Source organism: Nerophis lumbriciformis, linkage group LG35 (genome assembly GCF_033978685.3).
Source record: "Nerophis lumbriciformis linkage group LG35, RoL_Nlum_v2.1, whole genome shotgun sequence".
In the NCBI taxonomy this organism is placed as follows: Eukaryota; Metazoa; Chordata; class Actinopteri; order Syngnathiformes; family Syngnathidae; genus Nerophis; species Nerophis lumbriciformis.
The window spans coordinates 351,489-373,588 of record NC_084582.2 but is presented as its reverse complement, the minus strand read 5'-3'; the positions used below and the strand labels follow the sequence as shown (position 1 = coordinate 373,588).

At 44.3% G+C, this 22,100-nt stretch overlaps 1 protein-coding gene across 3 annotated transcripts; it reads right to left on the bottom strand.

Annotated features, from left to right (window-relative positions):
* Nucleotides 1–67: 67 nt before the first annotated feature.
* Nucleotides 68–21,965, bottom strand: slc24a6a (solute carrier family 24 member 6a). Of its 3 annotated transcripts, XM_061928155.2 has the most exons (18): nucleotides 20,890–21,965; nucleotides 20,717–20,836; nucleotides 20,494–20,601; nucleotides 18,289–18,365; nucleotides 17,419–17,493; nucleotides 17,247–17,331; nucleotides 13,768–13,871; nucleotides 13,557–13,631; nucleotides 12,985–13,010; nucleotides 12,855–12,908; nucleotides 12,654–12,790; nucleotides 12,381–12,550; nucleotides 8,215–8,458; nucleotides 7,937–8,103; nucleotides 7,750–7,864; nucleotides 7,571–7,683; nucleotides 529–594; nucleotides 68–440 (listed from the first exon to the last, which is right to left on the bottom strand). In XM_061928155.2, the coding sequence occupies exons 2-18, from the start codon at nucleotides 20,823–20,825 to the stop codon at nucleotides 330–332; spliced, it is 1,836 nt and encodes a 611-aa protein (XP_061784139.2). In that variant the 5' UTR covers nucleotides 20,826–20,836; nucleotides 20,890–21,965; the 3' UTR covers nucleotides 68–329. The 3 variants fall into 3 exon arrangements, with proteins under 3 accessions (XP_061784139.2, XP_061784140.2, XP_061784141.2); XM_061928156.2 differs by having other exon boundaries at nucleotides 12,462–12,550; nucleotides 20,717–21,957; XM_061928157.2 differs by lacking the exons at nucleotides 20,494–20,601; nucleotides 20,717–20,836; nucleotides 20,890–21,965 and adding an exon at nucleotides 20,176–20,334.
* Nucleotides 21,966–22,100: the final 135 nt, after the last annotated feature.

Here is a 22,100-nt window from a genome sequence, read left to right as displayed (position 1 = left end):
GGACAAAAGTCCACTCCCTCTGGCATCTGAAATCAGCAGCCATTAAAAGGCACAAAGTGACTTTTACGTAAAGTAGCGTTTTAATTTCCCCGACAATAACAGAGCAGCACTTCTTCCAGGCACAAACAATCAAACACTTTGTAAACAACTTTCTGTCACACGCCACTTGCAGCAGAGCGAGCGTGAGTCTTTTACAACACATGATGGACTATGTGCAAGTACTGAAGAACTCTATTCTATAAAGTTGTGTTGCAGGTACAAAACACTCTCGTATCAAAAGGAGCTCTTATGAAATTCACTGTAGTGAAAAAAGCCAAATTGCGTCTTCTCTACAGCCACTCAAAGCTGATGGAGCAAAAGAGGAAGATGGCGTAGAGCAGCATGAGCCAGACACCCAGCCTGCGGTCCAACTTCCAGCGGTTCAGGTGCACACACAGGACCTGGAGCAGGTGGACACGAGAGAGAAAGACGGAAGACATCATGTTGTGTTGTGGTGGAAAAGATGGAGGGTTATAAAAGCAGACTTACAGTGAGAGTCACTGAGGCCAAGAGAAGGATGACGGAGTAAACCAGGCCTCTGCTGTTGATTGGCACCTGAAAACACACAAGAAGATGACTCTGTCATGCTCTTCCACACCAACACCAGTATGACCACAGTCATGTGGGGACACACCAACACCAGTATGACCACAGTCATGTGGGGACACACCAACACCAGTATGACCACAGTCATGTGGGGACACACCAACACCAGTATGACCACAGTCATGTGGGGACACACCAACACCAGTATGACCACAGTCATGTGGGGACACACCAACACCAGTATGACCACAGTCATGTGGGGACACACCAACATCAGTATGACCACAGTCATGTGGGGACACACCAACACCAGTATGACCACAGTCATGTGGGGACACACCAACACCAGTATGACCACAGTCATGTGGGGACACACCAACACCAGTATGACCACAGTCATGTGGGGACACACCAACACCAGTATGACCACAGTCATGTGGGGACACACCAACACCAGTATGACCACAGTCATGTGGGGACACACCAGTATGACCACAGTCATGTGGGGACACACCAACACCAGTATGACCACAGTCATGTGGGGACACACCAACACCAGTATGACCACAGTCATGTGGGGACACATAAATGCTCCCACAAAGTTGGAAGCATATAATCGTGCCAAAATTCTGGCAACATCAAGAATTAGGAGTAATCTCTGATCACCTTCTACAAACCCTGTTTCCATATGAGTTGGGAAATTGTGTTAGATGTAAATATAAACGGAATACAATGATTTGCAAATCCTTTTCAAGCCATATTCAGTTGAATATGCTACAAAGACAACATATTTCATGTTCAAACTCATAAACATTTTTTTTTTTTGCAAATAATCATTAACTTTAGAATTTGATGGCAGCAACACGTGACAAAGAAGTTGGGAAAGGTGGCAATAAATACTGATAAAGTTGAGGAATGCTCATCAAACACTTATTTGGAACATCCCACAGGTGTGCAGGCTAATTGGGAACAGGTGGGTGCCATGATTGGGTATAAAAACAGTTTCCCAAAAAATGCTCAGTCTTTCACAAGAAAGGATGGGGCGAGGTACACCCCTTTGTCCACAAATGTGTGAGCAAATTGTTGAACAGTTTAAGAAAAACCTTTCTCAACCAGAGGGATTTCAACATCTACGGTCCATAATATCATCAAAAGGTTGAGAGAATGTGGAGAAATCACTCCACGTAAGCGGCATGGCCGGAAAGCAACATTGAATGAGCGTGACCTTCCATCCCTCAGACGGCACTGTATCAAAAAGTGACATCAATCTGTGAAGGATATCACGTTGAGTGTGCCTGGAAGAGTGGCAGCACATCACAGTAGCTCCTAGTACTGTAAAGGAGTGTGTTTGGACGCCGGACATTCAACTTCTGCCTGTTGGAATTCGGACATATTATTTGCCAAGGGAGTTTACTTCATTGGAGTGTATGTTCCTCCTTCTGTTATCTTCATTGGAGTGTATGTTCCTCCTTCTGTTATCTTCATTGGAGTGTATGTTCCTCCTTCTGTTATCTTCATTGGAGTGTATGTTCCTCCTTCTGTTATCTTCATTGGAGTGTATGTTCCTCCTTCTGTTATCTTCATTGGAGTGTATGTTCCTCCTTCTGTTATCTTCATTGGAGTGTATGTTCCTCCTTCTGCTGACCAAACTGCTGCTTGTCACACCATTCATGCTGCTGTTGCTAAGCAACAGACCAAACATCCCGATGCCCTCATTCTCATTTCGGGTGACTTTAATCATGTTTCTCTGGACTCTATTTTACCCACTTTCCATCAATATGCCATCACAGGCTTCAACAATAAAGCCAAACTGCTGGATGGGGGTGTAGATAGAGCCAATAGATGGGGGTGTAGATAGAGCCAATAGATGGGGGTGTAGATAGAGCCAATAGATGGGGGTGTAGATGGAGCCAATAGATGGGGGTGTAGATAGAGCCAATAGATGGGGGTGTAGATGGAGCCAATAGATGGGGGTGTAGATGGAGCCAATAGATGGGGGTGTAGATAGAGCCAATAGATGGGGGTGTAGATAGAGCCAATAGATGGGGGTGTAGATGGAGCCAATAGATGGGGGTGTAGATAGAGCCAATAGATGGGGGTGTAGATGGAGCCAATAGATGGGGGTGTAGATGGAGCCAATAGATGGGGGTGTAGATGGAGCCAATAGATGGGGGTGTAGATGGAGCCAATAGATGGGGGTGTAGATAGAGCCAATAGATGGGGGTGTAGATAGAGCCAATAGATGGGGGTGTAGATGGAGCCAATAGATGGGGGTGTAGATAGAGCCAATAGATGGGGGTGTAGATGGAGCCAATAGATGGGGGTGTAGATGGAGCCAATAGATGGGGGTGTAGATGGAGCCAATAGATGGGGGTGTAGATGGAGCCAATAGATGGGGGTGTAGATAGAGCCAATAGATGGGGGTGTAGATAGAGCCAATAGATGGGGGTGTAGGTAGAGCCAACCAGCTGAATTTGTTTTTCAATAGATTTAACAATGCACCCCTTACTGGCGGAGCCTCCCCCCACTACTCTTGTTCTCACACCTCCCCTGAACTTCAATACACTAACTCCTTCTCTCTTACCTGCCACAGACATTTATTTGCCCCTCCCCCACTGAGAAAGCCAGCCCAGTGTGTCTGACACCTGGACATGTAAGACGGCAGCTGGAGAGAGTCAATCCAGCTAAATCAGCAGGCCCTGACCGAGTCAAGCCCTGGGTCCTGAAGACTTGCGCTGCTCAGCTAACTGGGATCCTGCACTCCATCTTCAACCTGAGTCTGAAGTTAGAACGGATACCAGTGCTATGGAAAACATCCTGCATAGTGCCAGTGCCCAAGAAGCCCATCCCATCGGGCTCAAATGACTTCAGACCTGTTGCCCTGACGTCCCAGGTCATGAAGGTCCTCGAGAGACTTGTGCTGGATCAGCTGAGACCACTGGTGGCTCCTTCCCTGGATCCTCTACAGTTTGCATATCAGCCCCATGTAGGAGTGGACGATGCTGTTATCTACCTGCTGCATCCTGCTCACTCTCACCTGGATGGTGGGAGAAGCACTGTGAGGATCAGGTTCTTTGATTTCTCCAGTGCCTTTAACACCATTCAGCCAATTGTGATGAGTGACAAGTCGCTCAGGACGGGTGTCAGTTCATCCATTGTCTCCTGGATCACTGATGACTTGTCTGACAGGCCCCAGTTTGTGCGACTGGGGAGCTCCCTGTCGGATACTGTGGTCAGTGGTGTAGGTGCTCCACAGGGGACTGTCCTGTCTCCTTTCCTGTTCACCCTGTACACCTCAGACTTCCAGTACAGTTCCAGGTCCTGCCACCTGCAGAAATACTCTGACGACTCTGCTGTGGTCGGGTGTATCAGAGAGGGACGGGAATTGGAGTACAGGACACTGATCGCTGACTTTGTGGAGTGGTCTCAGGCCAACCATCTGCTCCTTAATGTGGACAAGACCAAGGAGCTGGTCATCGACTTCAGGAAGAGAATGACCCCGGTGGAGCCCATCAAGATTCAGGGCCGGGAGGTGGCAGTAGTGGAGCAGTACAAGTACCTGGGAGTCCATTTGAACAGCAGACTGGACTGGAAGGACAACTGCAAAGCTGTTTACAAGAAGGGCATGAGCAGACTCTTTTTCCTGAGGAAGCTTAGGTCCTTTAATGTGTGTTGGAGATCTTTTATCAGTCTGTTGTGGCCAGTGCCCTGTACTTTGCAGTGCTTTGTTGGGGGAGCAGCACCAGCAAAAGGGACTCAAACCGGATTGATAAACTGATCCGGAAAGCCGGCCAAACTATTGGCACGCAGTTGGAGGCGTTTGTGTGAGTGAGGGACAGGAGGACAAAGTCAAGTGTTTGTGTGAGTGAGGGACAGGAGGACACTGGACAAAGTGATGGCCATCATGGACAATCGTGCCCACCCACTCCACCTGACAATTGAGGGACAGCGGAGTTCATACTCCAACAGACTCCTTCAGCTTCCTTCCCACACTGTGCCATTCAACAACTCCTTCATTCCATCCAGCTGTATAAAACACTGGCCATACAGCAATAGATGACATCTGTCTATTACCTGACACCTGACATGTGAAGTGAATTATATTTATATAGCGCTTTTCTCTAGTGACTCAAAGCGCTTTACATAGTGAAAGCCAATATCTAAGTTCCATTTAAAGCAGTGTGGGTGGCACTGGGAGCAGGTGGGTAAAGTGTCTTGCCCAAGGACACAACAGCAGAATCAGAATCAGAATCAGCTGTATTGTCATTACGCAAGGTAACGAGATTGAGGCCATTCCATACAGTGCGATGTGTGCATGCTAGAAAAACAATGTGCAAATATATAAAAATATAAAAAATGTAGAAGTGCAATGAATATGGTGTGAAATGAATATATACATGAAAAAAACAAAAACAAAAACAGGGTGGTTGGTGGAATGGGTTATTGCACCGAAGAGAAGGCAGTTATGAGGGACAATGGGGCAGTCCGTTCAGGATGGTTATGGCCCTGGGGAAGAAGCTGTTCTTTAGCCTGTTTGTTTTGGTTTTAATGCACCTGTAGCGCTTCCCAGAGGGCAGCAGGTGGAACAGGTCAGAGCCAGGGTGGGTGCTGTGACTAGGATGGCAGAAGCAGGGATCGAACCTGCAACCCTCAAGTTGCTGGCACGGCCACTCTACCAACCTAGCTATGCCGCCCCATGTTAGCTACTTCTCTTTGTTTATAATGTATATAATGTCTATTTTCTATTTCCTGCTGGATCTACTCTCTATTTTATGCTGCTGCTGTCACATATACTGTAATATTCTACATGTGTTGTATATATTGTATATATGTTATAGACAAAATATAATATATATGTATATATATTATTCTGTACACATATTATGTATATATTCGTATATATGTTAGATTTTTTTTATCGCTATAATAGTATTTATACCTGCAATGTCCTTTCCATCCTTACACTTTCCATCATTGTAACTGAGCTACTGTGTTGAACAATTTCCCTTGTGGATCATTAAAGTTTGTCTAAGTCTAAGTCTAAGTCACCACATGGGCTCAGGAACACTTCAGAAACCCACTGTCAGTAACTACAGTTGGTCGCTACATCTGTAAGTGCAAGTTAAAGCTCTACTATGCAAAGCGAAAGCCATTTATCAACAACACCCAGAAACGCCGCCGGCTTCTCTGGGCCCGAGATCATCTAAGATGGACTCATGCAAAGTGGAAAAGTGTTCTGTGGTCCAAATTGTTTTTGGAAATATTCGACATCGTGTCATCCGGACCAAAGGGGAAGCGAACCATCCAGACTGTTATTGACGCAAAGTTCAAAAGCCAGCATCTGTGATGGTATGGGGGTGCATTAGTGCCCAAGGTATGGGTAACTTACACATCTGTGAAGGCACCATTAATGCTGAAAGGTACATACAGCTTTTGGAACAACATATGCTGCCATCTAAGCGCTTATTTCAGCTAGACAATGCCAAGCCACATTCAGCATCTGTTACAACAGCGTGGCTTCGTAAAAAAAGAGTGCGGGTACTTTCCTGGCCCGCCTGCAGTCCAGACCTGTCTCCCATCAAAAATGTGTGGCGCATTATGAAGCCTAAAATACGACAGCGGAGACCCCGGTCTGTTGAACGACTGAAGCTCTACATAAAACAAGAATGGGAAAGAATTCCACTTTCAGAGCTTCAACAATTAGTTTCCTCAGTTCCCAAACGTTTACTGAGTGTTGTTAAAAGGAAAGGCCATGTAACACAGTGGTGAACATGCCCTTTCCCAACTACTTTGTCACGTGTTGCAGCCATGAAATTCCAAGTTAATTATTATTTGCAAAAAAAAACAAAGTTTATGAGTTTGAACATCAAATATGTTGTCTTTGTAGCATATTCAACTGAATATGGCTTGAAAAGGATTTGCAAATCATTGTATTCCGTTTATATTTACATCTAACACAATTTCCCAACTCTTATGGAAACAGGGTTTGTATTTTGTCATTGACATTAGTAAATCTGTGCGGCACTCTCAACGTAGATTGTTGATCATTTCAATGGTAAGAAGGTCATATTTGCACAATTGAAGGTAAATGTACACAAATAAAGAATTGATGATATAATATAGATGAATATAAGATATATTCACATGTATATTCTTTACAGCTCTTCCATTAGGATGTATCAATAAAAGAATGGATGACACACACTTAGTTAACTAGGACTTAACCAGGTTAGAATGGTAATAATGGACTCAAACTTGAACTTTAACCTTCAGTCGATAACATCAGCAGCTTTCTACCACCTGGAAAACATCCGAGGGATAATGACTCCATCAGACTTGCAAAGACTAATCCATGCAAGTTAGACTACTGTAGCGACCTTCTGACTGAGCTCTTTAAAGCAGCTGCTGCTCGAGTTTGACTAGAACCAGGACTAATCCATGCCTTGGTCTCCAACAAGTTAGACTACTTTAACAACCTTCTCACTGTGCTCTTTAAAACAGCTGCATCACATCCAAAGTGCTGCTGCTGGAGTTTGACTAGAACCAGGAAACATGACCATATTAGTCAGTGCACTGGCTTCCTGTTCCTGCTCAGAGAATGGACTAGGAGGTGAATCGTCGAGAGCTGTGAGAAACTCGGGGAGGACTCTCCTGCTGGTGCCTGGTCAGGACCAAACATGGCGAGGCTACCTTTTACTTCTACGCTCCTAAAATGTCAAAGAGTCTTCCAGAAGATGTGAACAAGCCTCAACTTTGGCAAAGTTCAAATCCAGGCTGGAAACACTTGTATTGAATTGTGGATATGACAAGGGAAAGTATTTGATCTACACTCTTTCATTCATTTTTATATGAATTGAAATTGTTTTATGATCATTTTGTTTTATGGTTTGAATATTAATGATGATTTCATATGTGCCTTGTTGTCATTCTGCACATTGTGATAAAGGCCTTAGAACTAGTCCAAGGTGAGAAGGTATGAGCTCACCACTGAGCCGTAGCTGACCAGCAGGGTCCTCAGAGCCCAGGGGAAGCCCAGACCCAGCAGCACGTCAAAGATGTTACTGCCGATGGAGTTGGACACGGCCATGTCGCCCAGGCCTGCAGGCAGAGGCACAGTGCTAATGCTAGTACCAAGTGTGTGTGTGTGTTGCCATGGAGACACACCCTGGCGGGCCACGATGAGGCTGGCCATGCAGTCAGGGACACTGGTGCCGGCCGCCAGGAAGGTGATCCCCATGATGACCTCGGGGATTCCAAGTGTGTAGCTGATGATGGACACCTGCTAGGAGAACTAGTGTGTGGACAGGCACCAATGTGTGTGTGTGTGTGTGTGTGTGTGTGTGTGTCGTACCATCCAGACCATGAGGTAGGAGAAGAGGGCGATCCAGAGTGTGGAGGTGAGGAAGGTCAGCAGGTAGCAGTGTTGCCACTGTGGAAGAGTACAGTCGGGCACGCTGCAGTGAAGCAGGAGGCTCACTGGCCAGGACAGCAGCCATTTTACACGCACACACCAGCCCTCTGTGACACACACACACACACACACACACACACACACACACACACACACACACACACACACACACAGTTAATACAATGATTCATGGAGGCTTCAGTCAACAAAGTTTCCACCTGGTATGATGAAAGGTTTAAATGGACTATTCTCCTCCTCTTCCTCCTCCTGCTCTTCATCCTCCTCCTCCTCCTCCTCTTTGGTTCCGCCCCCAAGTTGCCGTCCTGGCTCCTTCCCCGCTGGTCTCTCCACATCCAAAGGCTGAGCGTCTGTCTCGGCCGCCGACCCGTTCTCTCTCCCCCACGGCCCTGCGGAGCTGTCATCCACTGATGCTCCGCCCTGAGCCTGGACCAGCCTCTGTCTCTGTGGGAGGTGAGGCCAGTGAGGTCCAGGTGAGAGGAACACTCACCAAACCACCTGAGATGCAGACTGGCTTCATGCTGGATTGAGAGTGCTGACTCAGTAAGTGTGAGCCAGCACAGGAGCAAAGACGGCACATCTGCACGCCTTTAAGCAACACAGGAAATGAAGTATTGGAAATGGCGAGTAGACAGAGAGTAGACGAAGAGAAGACAGAGAGTAGATAGAGAGTAGACAGAGAGTAGACAGAGAGTAGATATAGAGTAGACAGAGAGTAGATAGCAGACAGAGAGTAGATAGAGAGCAGAGAGAGTAGATAGAGAGTACCGTATTTTCCGCACTATAAGGCGCACCTAAAAACCACACATTTTCTCAAAAGCTGACAGTGCGCCTTATAACCCGGTGCGCTTTATATATGGATAAATATTAAGATTCATTTTCATAAAGTTTCGGTCTCGCAACTTCGGTAAACAGCCGCCATCTTTTTTCCCGGTAGAACAGGAAGCGCTTCTTCTTCTACGCAAGCAACCGCCAAGGTAAGCACCCGCCCCCATAGAACAGGAAGCGCTTCTTCTTCTACTGTAAGCAACCACCCGCCCGCGTAGAAGAAGAAAAAGCGCGCGGATATACCGTACGTTTCATTTCCTTTGTGTGTTTACATCTGTAAAGACCACAAAATGGCTCCTACTAAGCGACAGGTATCCGGTTCATGAAAAGACGCAATCTCTCCATCCGCACACGGATTACTATTTCACAGCAACTGATATTCCTGTGAACCGCACTGTGGATACAACGGGAGCACGTACGGTGAATATTCGCACCACAGGGAATGAGAAGTCATCCTTCACTGTGGTTCTAGCTTGCCATGCTAATGGCCAGAAACTTCCACCCATGGTGATATTCAAAAGGAAGACCTTGCCAAAAGAGACCTTTCCAGCCGGCGTCATCATAAAAGCTAACTCGAAGGGATGGATGAAGAAAAGATGAGCGAGTGGTTAAGGTAAGTTTAAGTTTACGCGAAGAGGCCGGGTGGCTTTTTTCACGCAGCTCTGTCCATGTTGATATACGTATGTTTGTGATTGCACATTTGCGTACATTTTGGGAGTGAACAGAGTTGTTAGAACGCTGGTTTTTAATATATTATTAAAGTTTGACTGACCTATCTGACTGTTTTTTTGACATTCCTTTAGCGCAGTTAGATGCGGCTTACAACACGGGGCGGCTTATAGGTGGACAAAGTTTTGAAATATGCCGTTCATTGAAGGCGCGGCTTATAACCCAGGGCGCCTTATGGTGCGGAAAATACGGTAATATCAGTACTGTCAATTGATGTAAATAAAGTAGTAAAATAAATAAAATGGCTTTATTATCTATTTAAGGCTGCTGTACAAATCCATACGGTTTCAAAATGAATATTATATTTTGTTTTCTTTGTAATATTTGATATGACATTGTTATTGAAATAAAGATGACAGAATGAGAAAACCATGGTAACGGTGATGGCGTAAAACAAGTGACGTAGACCTTGCACATGTCTTGTGGTACTGGTGGGGCAGTGAGTCTATCCACAGTGTGGAGCTGTTTCTAAAGCACTAATTCTCGCCTCCATTGCTGCAAATAAACTGTGTTTCCCAGCGTTGTACCATCAGGACAAAGAATAACCATAAGAGGATACAAAAAGAGCTCTTGAATGGAAACAGGGGTGGGTGGATCGACACAAATATCGACAGTAATGATACCACGTATGGTATCAGTGTATTACTTCATTAACCAGATTGATATTTTTACTATCACAAATTATTTTGTCATTTTGCTGTTGTTTACAAACTTGGTAAATGTTGCACTATTGATTAATTTAAAGTGGTCATATTGTGATTTATTTTCTACATATAAAATACTTCCTTGTGGTCTACATAACATTTCATTGAGATTCTTTGCATAAATGATGTTTTACAGACCATCTTGGCAGTCTCTTCAGGATGCGCCGTTTTCTTATTTACGTGCCTCCAATTTGACTGCGACTTCTCCCTGCCATCTTTGTTGTAGTTTTAGCACTTCCATAGCGAGTCTACTGACAGATATAAGTTAGAACTATACGCTGCTTTGTAGCAGAAAACTAATGTAGAGAAGAGGTAGAAAGAGTCATGTCACAGCTATGAACAGTACCGTATTTTCCGCACTATTAGCCGCACCTAAAAACCACAAATTTACTCAAAAGCTGACAGTGCGGCTTATAACCCGGTGCGCTTTATATATGGATTAATATTAAGATTCATTTTCATAAAGTTTAGGTCTCGCAACTACGGTAAACAGCCGCCATCTTTTTTCCCCGTAGAAGAAGAAGTGCTTCTTCTTCTACGCCAAGCAACCGCCAAGGTAAGCACCCGCCCCCATAGAAGAAGAAGCGCGCGGGTATTACGTTTCATTTCCTTTGTGTGTTTACATCTGTAAAGACCACAAAATGGCTCCTACTAAGCGACACACTGTGGTTCTAGCTTGCCATGCTAATGGCCAGAAACTTCCACCCATGGTGATATTCAAAAGGAAGACCTTGCCAAAAGAGACCTTTCCAGCCGGCGTCATCATAAAAGCTAACTCGAAGGGATGGATGGATGAAGAAAAGATGAGCGAGTGGTTAAGGTAAGTTTACGCGAAGAGGCCGGGTGGCTTTTTTCACGCAGCTCCGTCCATGTTGATATACGACTCCATGCGCGCCCACATCACAGATGGTGTCAAAAAACAAGTGAAGCACACAAATACAACACTCACCGTCATTCCGGGTGGATTAACCAAAGAACTCCAACCGCTCGATATTGGTGTCAACAAGGCATTTAAAGCATGACTGCGAACGGCGTGGGAACAATGGATGACCGAAGGCGAACACACCTTCACTAAGACAGGGAGACAGCGCCGGACGACATACGCCAACATCTGCCAGTGGATCGTAAATGCTTGGGCGGATATTTCGGTCTCAACTGTGGTCCGAGCTTTCCGGAAGGCAGGATTCACGGAACTGCTGGAAAAACAACAGCGACACTGACTCTGATGACTTCGACGAGACGGAGCCGGCCATTTTGGATCCCGTAATTCGCCCAACTTTTTAATTCGGACACCGTAGGAGAAGAATTCGAGGGATTTATGAATGAAGAATAACTTCAGAAAGTGAGTGTTATGTTTATTTTGTGTGTTGTGACAGTAACGTTCGAGCAACATTAAGTTATTGCTATTGCTCTGCACTATTTTGAATTTTACTATGTTTGTGATTGCACATTACCGTACATTTTGGGAGTGAACAGAGTTGTTAGAACGCTGGTTTTTAATATATTATTAAAGTTTAACTGACCTATCTGACTGTTTTTTTGACATTCCCTGTAGCGCAGTTAGATGCGGCTTATAACACGGGGCGGCTTATAGGTGGACAAAGTTTTGAAATATGCCGTTCATTGAAGGCGCGGCTTATAACACGGGGCGGCTTATGGTGTGGAAAATACGGTACATTAGCAAGTACCTTAACAATAGTTTTGAGACATGTATACAACTGGCAATGTTACAGCATCCATCCATCCATCCATCCATTTTCTACCGCTTATTCCCTTAGGGGTTGCGGGGGGCGCTGGAGTCTATCTCAGCTACAATCGGGCGGAAGGCGGTGTACACCCTGGACAAGTCATTGCAGGGCCTGTTACAGCAAATGTCAGCAGCTAAATGATTCATGTTTTCATGCCAAATACGATATTGTGTACCGCGGGAGGCTGCAATATATATTTTAGGCCATGTTGCCCATCCCTGGTTTGGATGCTTACTGTATATGTGTGTGAATGCTTAAGCCCACAAGAGTTGGCCCGCTCACCGGGATGGGTCGGGTCCACTAGCACACCCAGCGAGGAGGGAAGTTAGTGAAAGGGTGCAAGCGCGTGCAGTCTACCTCGTTGATGACCATGCGTCCCGCCATGCGCAGGCGGGTGTAGGGGTGGAAATGCGAGGTGATGAGAAGGCGGAGGCTTGCCTCTGAGAAGGTGAGCTGGTGAGGATGCAGGTTGAGCAGCTCATCCACCATCACCACCCCTGAGTTTTGACCGACCACCGCGCAAGAGTCTGAGCAAGATGTCAAGAAAAAGAAGAAGGTTAAGAAGGCAGGACTTCAAGTAGCTCAGCTGTGGTTTAGATTCCCACAGGAGCAACTGAAAGGATCACATACCTGACTTGAGTGGCACAATATCGGCGTCACAATCTCCGGCATTCCCCACCGCTGTTGTACGGCGCAGGCTGCTCAAACATGGCTGACCTCTGGGACTGCAGTGTCTCTCTAGCAGGCTGCACAGGGAGCCATTGAACCTGAACACACACTGATGTTGACGTGGTACAACCCAATGTAAACAATAGCTGAGACTACACTTACTTCATGATAATGATGTATAGTCCATACATGGACATCAGGACAATTGTCTCCCACCTGCAGGATGCACATACACAGACTGAGAAATTCACTACTGGAACTTGTAAACTCAGCTCCTAGCCAAAGATCCTACCACTGGACTTTTTCATCGTAGATCACCTGCAAGTGTAAGGAAGACAAAAAAGAATCAGACTGCACACAGAAAAGGTTCATCAAGGAGTGCTAATCAAACAGATGAGAGGAGCTCCAGTATGGATGTTGACTTTCACAAGGTGTAAATTGCCATTAGGGAAGCGTTCCAATACAGTTCCTGGTACCTTACACCGGTACTTAACAGTACCAATTTCCTTTACCTTTGTGTGTGTTAATAAATGTTAGTTTGATTACAAATAAAATCTAATTTAAAAATGTTTAAAAAAAACAAATTTTAACTGTAATGTTTAGTTGTATGTTGTTTTCTTATTACCGTATTTGTTGGACCATAAGGCGCACCGGATTAAAAGGTGTACTGCCAATGAGCGTGTCTATTCAGATGACGTGACGTCACAAGCAACACAGCTATTGCAAAATGGCAATGTTTGATTTGACATGAAATGATAGTCGTTAGTACCTACGGAATTCAGCCGGTGCCCATTAAAGCACCAAGTTTGGTACCCACTCCTAATTACCATGAAGAGATGAAAATATTGAAATATTCGTTCTTACTATGATGAGCACGATGATGGAAAAGATGTAGAAGACAGCATCGCGAAACAGAGGCCACCAGCTCAGAGAGATTGGCTGGAGAAAGAAGACAGAAACATCCCACTTTTATTCCTTACAGGTAACTAGAGGTTTAACTTCATGGGTGTGTGTGTGTGTGTGTGCGTATATGTGTGTGTGTGTGTGTGTGCATGCGTGCATGTGTGTGTGAGACCTGTACTGCAAAGATGCCACAGAGGCCAATGATGACCAGGATGTTAAAGACCGCCGATCCCACGATTGTTCCCACACCCACGTCCCCTTTTGTGATAAACACTCCTGAAAACAGAGTTGAGTCCAAAAAGATAAAAAATTCTCTCCTGTCTCTTTTTCTCATGACTTATTTGGCCGCATCACACTTGAGCAAGACATAGTCTTAAACATGTGACCAAGAAGAAGTCTTTTCCAGAAAGAACTGAGGGAAAGTAACAATCACACACTCACAGCACTTGGACTTACCTCATTAGTTCATCACTTAGCACTTTCATAAATGAGCTTTTGCCTGTAAAAGTCCTTTGCTACTGTGTTTTGCTTTGCCAATCAAGCGTGTCTAAGTCTGTTTACGTAATGTTTGGAAAAAGACATTGTTGAGTGTCTCATGTCTATGTTAGGTATATTCTTGTGACCAGGAGACGATTGCATTATGCAGTATTGTTACAGATGTACCCATGAATTGGCTACCCATCTGTATTGGCCCATTTTTGTGGAAAAGTATGTCATCGCCATTGCTGTTTAATGCCTATCACAGACACAGATCCCCTCTGGCGGACACCATTTATTTTTAGTCCCTGGTTGACAAGCGGCTAGCAGCTAATTGTGTGTCTCCATACACAGTGTGGAGCCGCTCCCCTAAGATAATAATCAATCAATGTTTATTTATATAGCCCTAAATCACAAGTGTCTCAAAGGGCTGCACAAGCCACAACCAGAGCCCACATAATAATCACCTCCATAGCGGCAAATAACCTTCATTTCTTAGTATCATAATCAAACATCATTATTATTGGAAGACGAGGTTACACATTATTCAGATCAAGCATGCTAATATCTCAGCTAATGGCTAAACTACTTTGAAACAACAGCAAGAAATAAGTGCTTAGTAAACTTTAAGAAGTGTAGATGGAAGTACGTTACAGCAGAACGTAAGCGACCCCCAAGTCAAAAGAGGAATACATATCAGCATTGTCACAGCTAGTATCGACACACCAGAGGAGAACGGATGGATACCAAGAGTAGCATCAGTATTTGATCCATATATTTATTGTCTCAAAATTCTTATTTTTGTTGTTGTTAATGTTTACAAACTCAGGGAAAATGTCCCTGAGAGGACATTAAGGGAAAAAGACTTGAAGGATTTCAGAATCAGAATAGTTGTATTGCCATAGTTTGAGAGGGGGTTCACAAACTAGGAATTTGTCTTGGTGCAATCATGCAACATAAATGTTTTTTATATTTGTTTAAATGAGGAGTAGATATTAGTTTTTGCTTTTGTTGACTTATTGTGTACTATTGACTTTGTTTTGCTCTTACAATTGTATGCAATTAAATAGAATAAGGAAGTACTTTGAAGTTTGTGTTGACATTGTTAAACTGTCAACGCACTCACCATAAATACATTTAATAAATGTAGAGTTAATACATGGCTCATCTCACTCATGGATGATTGGAATTGGCAGCGTAAGATCTTTAATTATTATACTTTAACTATATATTGTTGTGTATGTTATGCATTCTATTTTGTAGTTATTAATGAACCAGGTAATTATGAATTATGTAAATGTCTTGGGGTTTACAAAAAAGCTAATTTGAGTGATAGAGAGAACACCATATGCTTATGGGAATATATATTTATTTGTGTTCGACATTATCTTGATGGATATTAAATCATTTGAATGATTATTCCATCCATCTTCTTCCGCTATCCGAGGTCGGGTCGCGGGGGCAGCAGCCTAAGCAGGGAAGCCCAGATTTCCCAGCCACTTCGTCCAGCTCTTGCCGGGGGACCCCGAGGCGTTCCCAGGCCAGCCGGGAGACATAGTCTTCCCAACGTGTCCTAGGTCTTCCCCGTGGCCTCCTACCGGTCGGACGTGCCCTAAACACCTCCCTAGGGAGGCGTTCGGGTGGCATCCTGACCAGATGCCCGAACCACCTCATCTGGCTCCTCTCCATGTGGAGGAGCAGCGGCTTTACTTTGAGCTCCCCCCGGATGACAGAGCTTCTCACCCTATCTCTAAGGGAGAGACCCGCCACCCGGCGGAGGAAACTCATTTGGGCCGCTTGTACCCGTGATCTTGTCCTTTCGGTCATGACCCAAAGCTCATGACCATAGGTGAGGATGGGAACGTAGATCGACCGGTAAATCGAGAGCTTTGCCTTCCGGCTCAGCTCCTTCTTCACCACAACGGATCGATACAGCGTCCGCATTACTGAAGACGCCGCACCGATCCGCCTGTCGCTCTCACGATCCACTCTTCCCTCACTCGTGAACAAGACTCCGAGGTACTTGAACTCCTCCACTTGGGGCAAGATCTCCTCCCAAACCTGGAGATGGCACTCCACCCTTTTCCGGGCGAGAACCATGGACTCGGACGTGGAGGTGCTGATTCGGAACGTCACCTCGCTGAATGATTATTGTTATGTTCAAATGTTTACTTATAGTAAAACATTTTGATACAAAATTGCTTGTTGAAGCCAAATGGTGGCCCACATACACTAGAACAGTGTTTCTTAACCATAGGGCCGGGGGCCCATTGTTGGGCTACCAAAACAAATGTGTTTCTCAGCCGTGGTCCGTATGGGCCGCAGCGGTACTCCGTTGTAATTCACTCGTCCACCACATGTGGCAGTAAACCTACTCAGTGGCCTAGTGGTTAGAGTGTCCGCCCTGAGATCGGTAGGTTGTGAGTTCAAACCCCGGCCGAGTCATACCAAAGACTATAAAAATGGGACCCATTACCTCCCTGCTTGGCACTCAGCATCAAGGGTTGGAATTGGGGGTTAAATCACCAAAATGATTCCCGGGCGCGGCCACCGCTGCTGCCCACTGCTCCCCTCACCTCCCAGGGGGTGATCAAGGGTGATGGGTCAAATGCAGAGAATAATCTTGCCACACCTAGTGTGTGTGTGACAATCATTGGTACTTTAACTTTAACTTTAAACAGAAGAAGCCCAGAGCTACAAATATGACTTACGTTGTGACCATGTATTTTCAATTACACTTTATTGACAGTTTACTTAAGAAACATATTCATTATTCATTTAGTCTAACACAACATAATTGTGTGTACATTTATTTTCGCCAGTCATTTACGAGTCTCTTTTTATGCAGTATATTTGGTTAGTACTTGTTTTTTTAACCAGCCTGACTTCACTCTATGGTTTATGTGTTAATAATACAAATAATAATCTTTGTGATTAACACATGTTTTCATATCCTTTGACAAGATTGTAAACTGTAAGTAGGTTGGATATAATTATTGAATATGATTCAAATCAAGATGACTAAATCAGTGTTAATATTGGAGTGGAAAAGTTAGGCCCCGAGGTCAAAAAGGTTAAGAATCCTTGCACTAAAAGCCAATCTGGTGAAGATGCTGATGATGAGGTGTAATTTGCTGGTGGAACACCATTGAGTAAATCATATGTCACACTGACCAATCAAGGAGGTGAAGAGCTCAGGGGCAGAGCTGCCAGCTGCCATGAAGGTTGCCCCGGCAACATCCTGGCTGAGTTGCAGGTTCTAAAGGGTTCAATAAAGGTGGAAAGTTGTGGTGTGCAACTTATCATTTGGATTTGGATATAAGTCCTAATAAAGTTTACAACAAACCTCTGAGATTTTTTCCAGTGAGGGCACAAAATAAACCTCACACACTATGGCCAGGGCATGAAACATGTAGATAGCCTGCAAAAGGAGAAGAAGAAAATAAACATGACACACTATGGCCAGAGCATGAAACATGTAGATAGAAGAAGAAGAAAATAAACATGACACACTATGGCCAGGGAGTGAAACGTGTAGATAGAAGAAGAAAATAAACATGACACACTATGGCCAGGGAGTGAAAGATGTAGATAGAAGAAGAAGAAAATAAACATGACACACTATGGCCAGGGAGTGAAAGATGTAGATAGAAGAAGAAGAAAATAAACATGACACACTATGGCCAGGGAGTGAAACGTGTAGATAGAAGAAGAAGAAAATAAACATGACACACTATGGCCAGGGAGTGAAACGTGTAGATAGAAGAAGAAGAAAATAAACATGACACACTATGGCCAGGGAGTGAAACATGTAGATAGAAGAAGAAGAAAATAAACATGACACACTATGGCCAGGGAGTGAAAGATGTAGATAGAAGAAGAAAATAAACATGACACACTATGGCCAGGGAGTGAAAGATGTAGATAGAAGAAGAAGAAAATAAACATGACACACTATGGCCAGGGAGTGAAAGATGTAGATAGAAGAAGAAAATAAACATGACACACTATGGCCAGGGAGTGAAAGATGTAGATAGAAGAAGAAGAAAATAAACATGACACACTATGGCCAGGGAGTGAAAGATGTAGATAGAAGAAGAAGAAAATAAACATGACACACTATGGCCAGGGAGTGAAAGATGTAGATAGAAGAAGAAAAAACATCCGACTTGAAACATGCAGATAGAAGAAGAATTTGAGCCAGTAGACAACTCACACAGAGCACATGGAGGATGACAGCTCCCGCTCTCCTCTGCTCCAGACTAAAGATGTCTTCAGGAAACTCACTGATTGCTGAACAGACGACAACAACAAATAGTGGAACATTATTCATTATCTGTGTTTTCATCACGACACAGAAAATCTACTTAATTGTCTTGTTCTAAGATTAGAAACTTTCCTTCACGGCTTAGTTCATTTTTCTGTTGGACTTTTCTTTGCAGAAGTGAGCGGCTCAGTGTGTGACTAAGCTGCCTTACTGGCTTCTTAATTCACTTTTCTCCCTTTTTCTTCTGACTCCTCACAATCTGTCCTGCCATTTTACACACTTCTCTCAACTATTCCCTTCAAAAGCCGCCTTGACAAACTTCCTTTCAAGGGCCTTGTCTTAAATAGGGATGTGCTGCTATCAGAATGGGCCCATTTTCATGAAAAATAATGTCCATCACAGACTGACACTATTTATTTTTGGTCCCCTGGCTGACGAGCGGCCAGCAACCAATTATGGGTCTCCATACACAGTGTGGAGCCGCTCCACAACACATAAGAATAAACACCTCCATTATGGCAAATGAGCAGCATTTTATACTTTCTAAAGTATCATTTTCAGAGCAGAACAAGGCTAAACATGTTACACATCGACAGCAAGCCAGGAGCAAACAGCTAAGCCCTAAACTAGCTTGAAATAACCCCTATCCCAGCTGCATTCGGGCGGAAGGCGGGGCACACCCTGGACAAGTCGCCACCTCATCGAAGCTTTTACATGATATATTTGATCAAATATATCATTGACATCAATACCATGGATTAAAAACATTGAAGTGGGTGTGTTTTGATGCCACACAAAGGCGGCGCTATGTCAGACGACAAGCATAGAGACCTGTCAGCCGATGTCATCTTGCTTCAGAGCAACTTTATGGATTATTATTACCGTATTTTTCAAAGTATAAATCGCACCTGCCGAAAATGCATAATAAAGAAGGAAAAAAACATATATAAGTCGCACTGGAGCCCGGCCAAACTATGAAAAAAAACTGCGACTTATAGTCCGAAAAATACGGTATACTTCCTTTTTCCACTTTTTGGAGTGGATTAATATTGGCCTGTGGGTTACTGGATCAGCGGCGGTCGTGACTGGTGAGTAAAGCGCGTTCAATCGGACACCCTTATTAACTTGCGTGGGACTTTTGTGGAGGAAATATTGCTGTGTTGCAAACTTTTGTATGGTGTTGCTTCCTTATTTGTGATTATTCCAAGCTGATTATCAGATCCTACCTGTGTCTTTTTATTGTGGTGTAGCGGCACCTACAGTAAGTTCATGTGTCGGGGCGCACTTGAATAAGAAAAATACCGATGGCTGTATCATTTGTCCAGGATCTTAACGGTTTCCCTGGACCGATCCAGATAGGAACTGATACCAAAAAAAATAGTATACATCCCTAACAATAACCGTTGTGTCAGCATTGTCAGTCAGTACACGGCATATAAGAGAAGGGCAGATCAATAATCAGTATATGATTGATACTGGGGTCATGTTTTGTTTTTGTTCATGTTTACAAACTACAGACTAATTCCCTGGACACAGAAGAAACAAAGGATGTAAATGAGTAACAGAAAATAGTACTACCGACTTTGTTCTGCCCAACCAATTGTATGGCATAGAAGAGAATAGGGAAGCAGTTGAATTATTGTGTTGATATTCACTGTCAATAGCACGCACCATTGTACAATATGTGTAGTGGTACTGACCCATCTCACCCATGGATGGTCAGCAGCATAAAACCCTGATCAGACAGTAAATATGATCAAACATGGAGACTACCTGTGCTTTATCTAAAGATCTGTAAGCCCCTCAAGTATATGATTTAGATTAGACTCAACATACCTCCTCTCAGCATCCAAATGACTCCCCACTTCAGGCAAACATGTTTAAGTGATGAGAATGCTTGTGATGAAGAGGCCACTAATCAGCGGGTCATTACAGCAGGTCGCTGCATGGTGCTTTCATTTCAACTACAGATGCATCCTTCAGTTTCTTAGCAACCGCATCCCTCAAAGGCTCAGTGTGCCTTAACATGTCGGTGGTGGACACACTGCCAGGTGTGTTGAAAGATGATTTGTGTGTGCTCTGCATAGTCACATGTTAATCATTGGTGCTGATCATGTGTGTGGCATCATTACATCAAACATGATTTCATCTTACCAGATTTTGAGTCTGTGCTTTGGTTGTTATCTTTCTGTGTGGCGACCTCCTTTTTGGTTAAGAAGATGTCACCATCTCCAGTGGATCCATGAGGGGCTGCAAAGATTGCTTCATTGATACAGAATATATTAGTTTTCATGAGGATCAACACTGCAGAACAGATCATTCTGTTTGATGAATGAACAAAATATTGCCACATCAAGTTGAAGGTAATATGTTGCACCTGTGACATCACTGGGATGCACCAGCCAGGCGGCTGCAAGCAGGCCGACAGCAGCGACGCAGAGCCGGGGGAGGAGCAGCGTCTGCCTCGGTCTTCTCGCCGCCTTCATTCCTGCCGCTCCTTCAGAACATGTCCACGCTCCTGAAATGGCTCAAAAGCAGCTTAGCGCCTACTTGTTAAGCGGGAAGATAGGCGGCGCGTCAAAGGTATCTCAGCATCCGAGCCAGCTGGAAGGGATCCGGACTCCTAAGAGGAAATACACGTCGAAAAGAGAGTCTTTACATCTCCCGGGTCCGGAAGAAACATGAGGTTGCGCGATCGGAGGAAGGCGAGGCGGTTGGCCGGTGCGATGGCTCACCACCAGAGGGCGCCCTTGCTGTGAGTGGGCGGCTGCACTGGTGGAGGAGGAGACACTGTTGCTAACACTTCCATCTAGCCATTTTCTACCACTTGTCCCTTTCGGGGTCGCTGCAGGGCGGGGAGGAGGAGACACTGTTGCTAACACTTCCATCTAGACCAGGGGTAGGGAACCTGTGGCTCTCGAGCCAGATGTGGCTCTCTTGATGACTGCATCTGGCTCTCAGATAAATCTTAGCTGACATTGCTTAACACGATGATTAATGAATAATTACACTGGTAATCACAGTGTTAAAAATAACGTTCAAAATATAAAACATCCTCGTGCATTTTAATCCATCCATCCGTTTTCTACCGCACCTGTTCAAGAAGTCGCATTAATGGTAAGAAGTATTTTATTTATTATTGGTTTGCGTCAGAATAACAATGTTATTAAAAAAAGAATAAGAGACTTATTATAGTCTAAAAATGTTGGTCTTACTTAAACACATTTAGTTGTATTCAGTGTTAAAAAATATTATTTGGCTCTCACGGAAATACATTTGAAATTAAAGCTGCAAGCAGCATTGGTCGGGCCCGCGTATTTGGCAGGTGCTAGTCCTAACTGTCCCAATACTTTTGTCCAGTGATAGTCATAAGTGTCCCAATACTTTTGTCTACTTTTAGTCTGAAGTGTCCCAAGACTTTTGTCTAGTGTACCTACCTTGTCTGCATTGTGTGGGCACGTTGGTGCTTCCTGCTTTTAAGCAGCCATATTAAAAAAAACAGCAGCGCAGCGGGTCTTTGAAGGGTCATAAAATCAAAACCGGAGCAGTTAGAAAAAAAGCGCTTCTGTCATTGTAATCACAAGGGTTCAATCTCTCTTCTGTGTTAGTTTGAAGGTGAAACGACAAACGCGCTCAGAGGAGTTCGTTTTTGAAGGAAGGTGACCGTTTTTTACAAAAAATTTGGTTTGAAGGGGGAATAGCAAACTTCCTGTTGATTTTTGCTGGGGGTTGTCAATTTATGAAATGTAGGTCTAAGTGAG

Coding starts and splice junctions, on each gene's coding strand:
- slc24a6a (XM_061928155.2), bottom strand. CDS start 20,825: ATGAAGGCGGCGAGAAGACCGAGGCAGACGCTGCTCCTCCCCCGGCTC. Junction 13,632..13,767: donor GTGGCATCTTTGCAGTACAG/GTCTCACACACA, acceptor TTCTTTCTCCAG/CCAATCTCTCTGAGCTGGTG. Junction 7,684..7,749: donor CCTCATCGTGGCCCGCCAGG/GTGTGTCTCCAT, acceptor CTCTGCCTGCAG/GCCTGGGCGACATGGCCGTG.